General features: G+C 33.4%; 2 protein-coding genes across 3 annotated transcripts; one reads left to right on the top strand and one right to left on the bottom strand.

Annotated features, from left to right (window-relative positions):
- Positions 1-974: 974 nt before the first annotated feature.
- Positions 975-5,036, top strand: LOC105772863 (lysophospholipid acyltransferase LPEAT1). 2 transcript variants are annotated; one of them, XM_012594342.2, is made up of 9 exons: positions 975-1,835; positions 1,926-2,039; positions 2,187-2,224; positions 2,998-3,062; positions 3,147-3,215; positions 3,325-3,458; positions 3,743-3,883; positions 4,206-4,269; positions 4,738-5,036. In XM_012594342.2, exons 1-9 carry the CDS (start codon positions 1,326-1,328, stop codon positions 4,758-4,760), a joined length of 1,158 nt encoding a protein of 385 aa, XP_012449796.1. In that variant the 5' UTR covers positions 975-1,325; the 3' UTR covers positions 4,761-5,036. The 2 variants fall into 2 exon arrangements, with proteins under 2 accessions (XP_012449796.1, XP_012449795.1); XM_012594341.2 differs by having other exon boundaries at positions 977-1,835; positions 4,206-4,353.
- LOC105772864 (deSI-like protein At4g17486) lies at positions 5,012-8,052 on the bottom strand. The gene is made up of 3 exons (XM_012594343.2): positions 7,820-8,052; positions 5,905-6,158; positions 5,012-5,817 (listed from the first exon to the last, which is right to left on the bottom strand). Exons 2-3 carry the CDS (start codon positions 6,110-6,112, stop codon positions 5,306-5,308), a joined length of 720 nt encoding a protein of 239 aa, XP_012449797.1. The 5' UTR covers positions 6,113-6,158; positions 7,820-8,052; the 3' UTR covers positions 5,012-5,305.
- Between the last annotated feature and the right edge of the window lie 1,949 nt (positions 8,053-10,001).

The raw sequence follows: 10,001 nt of genomic DNA, 5'->3' as shown, positions 1-10,001 counted from the left end.
TGATTATGATGATTAATTTAATTTTATAAGCAATGAAAATAGGTCAACTTCTAGTTATGAGTGTTATTTGAATGGGAGAGAAGCAAAATTTTAATTTAACTAATTTAAGGGATAAGGTAATATTTTCAACTTGGTCCCTGAATATTTGACAAATTGTTTTAGAGTTGGTTCATGTGATTGTCACGGGCCACCCACAAACGAAGCCATTGCCTAATGTCGCACTATTTGCTAGGTTAAAGTCTAACCTCAGTGGCATTAAACAATATCAAAGTGCCATGTCGTCATATAGCCAAAATTGAGAAAAAATTGTCAATTTACAATGCCAATTTAGGGAAAAAAAATATTTAGGTCTAAATTGAAAAAAATTACCAAGTTCTTGCTTTATCCATTAATTCAATTGGTAAATTCCAAATAAGGTCCCTAAATTATTAATAATTTCACATTTTGATCATTTAATTTAAAAAGTTATAAAATGATTATTGAATTATTTAAAAGTTTTGATTTAAATCGTTGAACTATTCGTAAATTTTTATTTAAATCATTGGGTTGATAAGTTTTTTTTAAAAAAAAGTACGATTGGTGTATTAGTACTCGTGAAAGAACATACCTTTGATTAATGTTGATCTGACAGTTAATGTTAGAGATCAAAAAAAAAAGTTGTTTGAATTTTGATTCGTACATTCATGATGTTTAAAGTTATTTTATGAAAAGAATTTAAGTTGTAGAAGTGAAGGGAAAGAAGAGGTTTTAATTGGTATAGACGATGCAAATAGAGAATGATATACACTGATGATTTTAGCAACGTAATGACTTAAATGAAAATTTTTTAACAGTTCAATAACTATTTCATAACTTTTTAAAATTAAATGACCAAAACTTAAACTTACTAATAGTTTACTTAGCTTCGATGTAATTTACCCTAATCGAACTGATGAACCGGCTCATTGTCTAGTCTCACCAACCCAAGATGGGGAACCTTCATGAACTCGAATTCTTTCATATTTTTATATTGAGAAAAAAAAATGCATTATTTTGTGGGCATTTGATTCGCCATTTCCCGCAGTCATAAACCTTGGTTTAGGATAGAATATAGCGAAAATTTAGTGTTTGGAAAAAAAAAAAAAAAACAGAATCCATGGCTATTTCCTCAGATCCAAATAAACCTCTCCTTTCCATTCATAAACTCTCTTTTAATCCACTTCACTTCCCTAGTCAAATCCAAATTCTAAATCCAACCCATTGATTATCTCTTCAAATAGTCAAAACCCAAATTTCCTTGCACAAAATTTGATCCGAATTTGTACCTTTTTTTTTTTGAAAGCAGCATGGAATCCGAACTCAAGGACTTGAATTCGAAACCGGCGAAGATTCAACAACCCGATCCGACCCATGACGATACTTCCTCCAAAGACGACCGCCCCTTACTCAAACCCGACTCCTCATCCACCGCCGCCGCCAACATCCACGAGCTCGAGAAGAAATTCGCTGCTTACGTTCGTAACGACGTGTACGGTACCATGGGACGTGGAGAGCTCCCATTGAAGGAGAAAATCATGCTTGGGATCTCCCTCGTTACGTTGCTTCCCCTTCGAATCGTTTTTGGGATGTCCCTTGTGGTTGTATATTATATGATTTGTAGAATTTGTACTATGTTCTCTGCCCCGAACCAGGAGGAGGAAGAAGAGGGTTATGCTCACTTGGGTGGGTGGCGGCGGGCCGTGATTGTCCGGTCGGGCCGGTTTCTCTCTAGGTCTTTGCTATTTGTGGTAGGATTTTATTGGATTACTGAAACTCATAAAGATTCAGCTAATACCAAAGAGAACTCAAAAACTGAGGTAATACCAAGTTCAATTTGATAGCTTTAAGGAGGATTTAAATGCAAAAAACTTCAAATTTTTAATGATTTTTTGTGTGATTTTTTATAGGGTACCCATCAATTAGAAGAGCAAGAAAAACCTGGGGCAATTGTATCTAATCATGTTTCATATTTAGATATCTTATATCATATGTCCTCTTCTTTTCCAAGCTTTGTTGCTAAGGTTTGTTTAACTTATCAGTCATTCTTTTATAGTTTTGATTATGTTATAAAAAGTTAAAATTTAAATTTTGCTGCTTTAAACTGATTTGTTTCTGGTTTATTTGTTTGTTTGTTTTTCAATTGGAACCCTTGGATTTTATTTCTGAAGAGATCTGTGGCTAAAATTCCTCTAGTTGGTCTCATCAGGTGAGTTTGTGATTCGGTTGTAGTCGTTTTTTTCATTATCGAATTTGCTGAGGGGTTGGAGACCCTCTCAATATGTCAGGTATTATATTCTCGTGGTGTCTAGGTACCACTTGAGCTACTTTTGGCTTTCGGCATGGTCATGTGAACTTGCTAAGCTCTCGGCGTGACCATGTGAGTCACCCCGTTCAGCAAAATCTTAGGGCTAAAACCGAGCAGAGACACCTCGAGAATACAATACCTTAGGTGAATGTACCTGGCAGATCTCTCTATTATAGGGATTGGATCAAATTAGTCCCATACTATTAAAAAGAATCAAATAAATTCAAATTTCAACAGATAATATTTAATGTTTTAAAAATGTCATTTGCTATTAACAAAGTTAATATTTTGAAAGTTTTTTTATGGATTTACAAATGGAATCTTTTGTTTGGAGTTGAACTGCAAATGGAAAAAAAAAAAATTTCATGTCATTTCTTAACAATAAATGTTAACTCTGTTACAATTTAGCCTTATTTGATTATTTTAATAATATAGAGATTAAATTGATGCATTTAGTAGTAGGGGACTAATTTGATCCCCTCCTTATTTGATCATTTTTAATAGTATAGAGATTAAATGTTAACTCTGTTACAATTTAGTCTTTTATGGTTATTATCCGAATACATGTCTTTGTTTCGGAAAGAGTTGCATTCTTGCAAATTTTTTTTTTGACGGTTACCTATTTATTTGGTTCTGTTAGAATTGTGAATGATATTTTGGCTTGTTTGTTACAGTAAATGCCTTGGTTGTGTCTACGTCCAGCGAGAATCAAAATCCTCAGACTTCAAAGGTGTTGCAGGTAGAACAAATATCAACCTTGAAACGTGCTCTTCGTCACATACTATTGATCTAAAGTACAATGCATAAACGGTATTTCTTTCAGGTGTTGTGACTGACAGAGTTCGTGAAGCTCATCGTAATGGATCTGCTCCAATGATGTTGCTCTTTCCAGGTTAACTGTCGTTTTGATCTGCTATGTACATTTGTATGTATGTACGTATTTATGTATGACCGTAGCTGATATTTCCTAGTTGTTTGATTTGTATTTCTTTTGACAACAGAAGGAACTACAACCAATGGGGATTACCTTCTCTCGTTCAAGACCGGTGCGTTTTTGGCCGGAGCACCTGTGGTGCCTGTTATATTAAGGTATCCATACCAACGATTTAGTCCAGCCTGGGATTCAATAACAGGGGTGAGTATTTCTCGAGCAAATTCAATATAGATTTTATAAATTTTGATAATAAATCTATTGGTCTAATTGTGAATTTCATCCCTCTATTTTACTAAAATAGAGCAAAATTTATTTGTTCCTTTGATTAAGTAGCTATGTAATACATTGAAATTGTTATTAAGATGGAAGATTACAGGGACAATATATAGCATGATTTATTTCTTCATGCAAGAAAACAATGAAATCATAATAACTTTACCAGTTTTTTCCATGCTGCTGCTAATGTTCTGTATTGTTCTCCGTAGGTGCGTCATGTTGTTTTTCTTCTATGCCAATTCGTAAATCACATGGAAGTGATGCACTTACCGACCTACTACCCCTCACAGCAAGAGAAGGACGATCCGAAACTATATGCCAATAATGTCCGAAGATTGATGGCAACTGAGGTATGCATATATCGAACCGTCTTATCGGATCATCAAATATTTAGTCATATTGATTGATTGTTGGCGCTCTTAGATACTTCTCTTACCATCACTCTGCACAGTTACCATTAAAGCTAAACTGACCCTTGAGAAAATATCTATCTTAACCAACTAATGATGGATGTAAGCCCGTTGAACCACATTTGATATTTCTTGTGCCGTGTAGTCACCGATATGCAGTAAAATGACCATAAAATCTTATGGTAACATGGCACACAATTAGTCGAATCGTCATTCATGTTGATGCCAGTCTTTAACTCTCAGTTTAATTTTGTGGTTGCAGGGTAATTTGATAATGTCTGATATAGGACTGGCCGAGAAGCGAATATATCATGCTGCTCTCAATGGTAATAATCGCCTGCCTAGTGTTTTGCATCAGAAAGACGATTGATAATTTCTTGGCCTTGCTCCCAAACAAATATCGAGTCTCAGTTAAGTTCCTTAGTTTACACCGGTATTTTCCATGAACGCACTGACTAAACCGTAGGGTTTGTTTCTCGTCGCCATTTGCTGTTATATTGTAAACTTTATTCTTGGTACTTGTTGCCATTAGATAAAGATTATAAATACAGATTCAAATTTCCTTAAAAGAACTGAAATGCTACTCTTTTACATTTTTGTCTTAATATGCACGTATCTATGTGCATGTGTGTGTATATATGTATGTATGCATGCATGCCACTTTTTTACATTTTTTTCTTAATATGTATGCATGCATGCCATTCTTTTTACATTTGTCTTAATATGTATGCATGTATGCATGCATGCATCTCTTTAAATCATGTCTTTGAACTTTGATGTCTATTCATTTTCAGCTGCTATAGATCCAGGGAGTTAATTATGGTCAGTAGAGGAAGCTATAGTGTTTCGTCATTTAATCGCCTTTGCAGTCGAGGAGCTGAGATTTTTATAAGTCAATGGGGGCTTTCATCGGTTTGAATCATCTGTCAACTGTGTTATTCTGGTCTTTGGGCGTTATATCCACAACATATAACATTACATGTATGATTTTCAGGTAGGTATGATGCTACGAGATCAATGTATCAGAAACGTTTGTATCATTATTAACATTGTCCTGCCAATACCATATTAGAGAAATCCATTCATTGCTTAACACTTTTGTTGATTCTATGGCTCAGCAAGTTTCCGACCACCAATTCGAGCCGATACATATCGTCCTTCCCCTTTTATCTTTCACTCGAATCAACGAATTAAATCAATTACATTGTCTTAGAGACTAAAAGAACACTTTGAAACAAGATTTTAACACCACATTAGTGTTACATACATGAGAACATACATCCCACAATTAAGACGACAAACACCGAAAGAAAATCTCTAATTGCAGATGAATGTTAAAACCCGATTGGTTGTCTTACCTTTTCAACATGACACATTGTTCGATTTCTTCGAATCCCAAGGTGGAAAGCAGCCTCTTAAGGGTGATTGTAGGAGTAACGAGGACTTTTGCCGCATGGAAACCGAAGATAGGCAACTAAATGCGCATCTCAGCCTCCTTTTCTCACTATCGAAAGGTTGATAATTCGGATCGTGCCGCACGACTGAAGTCTTAAGGGCTTCGGGAAGAATGCAACTGCACATTGAACCTATTCTTGCAAGCCGATTTACCCATTTCGGAATGTGTTTCCCTGTCAACCTGTGACAAATATCCTTACAGAAATGGTTGCAGTTCTTGACGATCAAGTGATACGTATCTCCATGATACCTTGTCGAATTACGCTCCATGAATTCCCGTACTTTGATAGGATCCAACGATGTTGTCCCAATGAATATTGATTTTCGGAACTGGAAACCCGGGCACTGTCGTGGTTCGACCTCGAAAACACCACTTGTTGGGTAGTCATGAGCTCCAAATGCATACTCCACACCGTGAACTGTACAAGAATCCGGTTTGGATATCAGAGAAAGCTAAACCAGCTTGCATTGGACGGAAACGAGATAAGGACAGAAACAAAGCTTACCTTCCACACCGGAATGAAAGATACCGAGGCCTGCCCAATAAAAGTAGCCATTCATAGGGGTTAAGTCATAGACGTTGAGATACACTGGTGCACAGCCCGGATTGAAATTAGTTGGTTTCACCTTTTGGAAAAAACAACGAGATGCTGATTTGTTTTTCAAAATACGTGGCACCACCAGTTTCCATCTCTTCTTTTTCTCGAAATCCATATATTCTTCAGAGACAAAACCAGACTCCGATTAATGCTTATACAACCTGGAGTAAATTACCCGATATTAGCTATCTAATTCGAAGTAAAACTATCTCATAATCATCACAGAAACAAAACAAGACGACAATGGGTACCAAAAACATAGCAACCGATTATAGCAACCACAATCATTCCGTGTTGGCATTTGAACACGTTCATCGTCCTCGTAATGAAGATTGCAACAAATACCATCTTCGAAAAAGTATTTTTTTCACCTAAGACAACTCATTGAGTGAAGGCACCATAACAATACAATGGAGGTCTCAAACTCTCAGCCTTAAAAAAAAAAGTTGCATATGAAATCCCTCATTCAACAACAAATATCAAGGATCGGAACGGTTTGAAACACCGAAAAAAAACTCATTGCCTAAGGGTTTATTTATCCTCTCAAGAGTTCGAAGGGATGGATTTTGCTGGTAAAAGTACCATGGAGGTCTTTATACTAGGAGTTCGGATTGCATTTCGCTCCCTCTACTCAAAAAATGGGCAAATTTATCATTTTATGTTAAATCAAAGAGTAAATTGATCCTTTTGTTAAAAATTACATCCATTTCTTCGGTTAAAAATTGGTTTATGTACGTCGGCATGAGGTACGCATGATACACCACTTGTCACTGTTTGATTATTCTGTTAGTCATGCCAGTTTTTAACAGTAAAACTGGATGAAAATTTTAACAAGAAGGACCAGTTTGCTCTTTGATCTAACATACAATAATTAATTTGTCCATTTTTTAAGTAGAGGGACCAAAATATAATCTGACACTTAATATAGGATCTCCATGGGATTTTTACCGATTTTGCTCTACAAGGAAGGAATTTAACAAGTCATATGATATAAAAAAAAAAGATTAATTTCACTAGTCTTCCATAATGGTTAGCAACTATCTTTAATTCTTTATCATCAATTTATTAAATTAATTTTACAAAATATATTTATACAAATTTAAAAGATAATGAACACCAACAACCCTAAATTCCAATCATTTAAGTAGTCAAAACCAAACTAAAATATATATAAAAATGGTTAAAACATGCCTATAGTCCCTGTACTTTTCAAAAATTAGAAATTTAGTCCTTGTGCTTGTATTTTTAGGTTCAGATTTCAAAATTCAGTTTCACATGGCTACCAAGTGAGTAGTTAAAAAAAAATTAACAATTGTTAAATTTGAATTTTAAAATCTGAGAAGTAAAGATGTTAAATTCCAAATTTTAGAAAAGACAGGGATTATAGGCACATTTTAACCTAATAAAATCCACCATACTAACACACAGATAAAGATAATGGAGATTAAGGGGGGAAAAAAGAAAGAACAAAGAAACCCAATAAAGCATGATCCATAATCTAAACAAAATGGCAACTCTTTTTTTTTTTCTGTAGCAGTAAATTTAACTATCAAGTCCTACATTCTACAAATTCATTTAACAAAACACTAATCTTTTCAACATAATAATTAAAAAGAATCAATTGCATATAAAGAAGGAATTTCACTTCAGATCTACTAAAATGTTGAGAAAAAAGAAATTAAATTAAACAAAAATATTAACAGTGTTACTAGATCAAACAGATTTAAACCCAGAATTTTAATCAATAATCCCATAAAGAAAAATGCATCTTTTTTTAAAGGAAAAGAAAAAGAATGGGAAATGAGAGAGGAAGAGAGCTTACAGATTTAGAGAAGAAAAAAAGGCCATTAAGCAGTGACCCAATGAAGAGAAAACTCGCCATTAAAGAATCGAAGCGAGCTTGCATTGAACAGAAGGCTTCAATATTTTTTTAGGGTGAAAAAATCAAAAGAAGAAGAAAGATTGTTCACAAAAAGACGAAATGTTAAGCTTGGAGAGCATATATTCAAAACTGGAAGCTTTTTTTTAAGCATTATTAAGAAGTAGACGAAGGGGCCAAAGCCAGATATATTATTTCTTTCTTCTTTCTTTTTAAATTTTTCTGTGTTTATTTCTTTCTCTTTTCTTTTCTATTTTAGGGTAAATTCAATCTAAGGTCACTAAATTATTAGTAAATTTATATTTTAGTCATTTAACTTTAAAATGTTACAAAATAGACACTGACCTATTTGAAAATTTTTATTTAAGTCCCTAAACTATTCAAAAGTTTTTACCTAAGTTATTGGGTTTTAAGTATTTTTTTTAAGAAAAAGTCCGACTAATGGATTTCAGGCAATGACTTGATGATCAATAAGGTGGGTCGATACCCATTGACAAGTAGAAGAACATACATTAGATTCAAGTTGGTTTGATGATCACTGTTAAAGATTGGAGAAAAAAGATGTTTAAATTTTGGTTCACAGATTCGTGGCGTTCAAAGTTGTTTCTTGAAAAAAAAATTAAACTATAAAAGAGAAGGGAAAAGAGAGCTTTCGATTTGCGTAAATGGTACGAGCAAAGAAAGCCATACAACAGTGATTTTAACAACCTAGTGACTTTAATGAAAACTTTTGAATAGTTTAGTGACCATTTTGTAACTTTTTTAAATTGAGTAACCAAAACATAAAGTTACTAATAGTTTAGTAACCTTAGACGTAATTTACCCTTTATTCTATTTATTAGTTTACTTCTTTTATTATTATTTGCTTAAAATACAATTCCAGTTTTAGAATTGGACTGACGATCAAATTGGTTAAGTAATTGATTCTCGCTTCCATCATTTGATTACCCATTCAAAATTAATTAATTAAATTATTAAAAGTAGTAAAAATTAAAAAAATATATATATATATAAATTGGTTCAAATATAAGCTCAATTGGTTTAATTCTACTAGATTGATCAAGTATAACCATTCTTATTTTATTATCACTTTATTTTGTTTTCTTGAGTTCAAATGATTGATGGTAATAAATTGGCATAATATTATAATGCCAATTGCTAACCTTTTTCCTTTATATATATATATATATATATATATCCATTGTAAAGGGACAATAGATATAGTAGTGGGGAAGAGACCCTCTTTTCATAGCAAGGACATATGTGAAACGACAAGTTTGTCCTAGTCAAAACGCATCAAAGCTACCAAGAGTAGGCTGAGTTAGAGGTGATGGATGTAGGGGCGAAGCTAAGAATTCAGTATTGAGGGAGATGAAATAAAATTTTAAAATTCAGAGGGGTGAAAACAAAAATTTCATCCTAAAAAAAAGTTTTAAATTGAATATTTAATAATTAAGAGGGACTAAAATTATTATTAGTTCACTTAAGTAGAGCCATCAAGGCCCCTGCTTACCATTAGTTATGCCCTTAAATGGACATTAATTATATCCGTTCTCTTTACTAAGATTTTTCAATTTTTAATATTATGAAATTATGTCGATTGAGTCTTAGTTCGATTGATATTGATATTATTGTCAGTGCAAGAGGACATGGGCTCAAGTGGCTGAAGCGCATTATCTTCCTATTTAAGGGGTGGGGAGAGGCTATGGTTAGTTCTACACATTATGTCGAAAAGAGCAGGTAAAATAAGAACCTATAATGAGGCGAGATGGAATTAAGCAAGCATTTACCAAAGTCAGAACTTTTATTAATTTTATTAATTTTTAAGCTAAATTTGGCTCTCAATCTTTTAAAAAGAGTCGAATTTGATCATCAACCTTTCAAAAAAAGTCGAACTGCTATTTTTTAACAAAAATATTGACTAAAATGTTAAATTTTTAAACATGACAGCCTACATCTCAATCCACGTATACTTCATGCTTTTTCTTTTAAAGAACATTGAGTTATTTTGTTATGTTTTATTTGAATATTTTTATAACTGTTAAATTATTTGTTGATATGACATATAAGATAAATAAAATCATGTCAACATGAAGCACCATGGCTTGTCACACAAATTGTCACG

Source organism: Gossypium raimondii, chromosome 6 (assembly GCF_025698545.1).
Source record: "Gossypium raimondii isolate GPD5lz chromosome 6, ASM2569854v1, whole genome shotgun sequence".
In the NCBI taxonomy this organism is placed as follows: Eukaryota; Viridiplantae; Streptophyta; class Magnoliopsida; order Malvales; family Malvaceae; genus Gossypium; species Gossypium raimondii.
The sequence above is the reverse complement of the archived record's forward strand: the minus strand, read 5'-3'. Positions and strand labels throughout refer to the sequence as shown.

Excerpts from the sequence above, each read along its gene's own strand:
- LOC105772863 (XM_012594341.2), top strand. The coding sequence starts at position 1,326 with ATGGAATCCGAACTCAAGGACTTGAATTCGAAACCGGCGAAGATTCAA. Across the intron at positions 2,225-2,997 it reads CCTCTAGTTGGTCTCATCAG|TAAATGCCTTGGTTGTGTCT; the intron begins GTGAGTTTGTGA and ends TGTTTGTTACAG. Across the intron at positions 3,884-4,205 it reads GAAGATTGATGGCAACTGAG|GGTAATTTGATAATGTCTGA; the intron begins GTATGCATATAT and ends TTGTGGTTGCAG.
- LOC105772864 (XM_012594343.2), bottom strand. The coding sequence starts at position 6,112 with ATGGATTTCGAGAAAAAGAAGAGATGGAAACTGGTGGTGCCACGTATT. Across the intron at positions 5,818-5,904 it reads CTTTCATTCCGGTGTGGAAG|TTCACGGTGTGGAGTATGCA; the intron begins GTAAGCTTTGTT and ends ATTCTTGTACAG.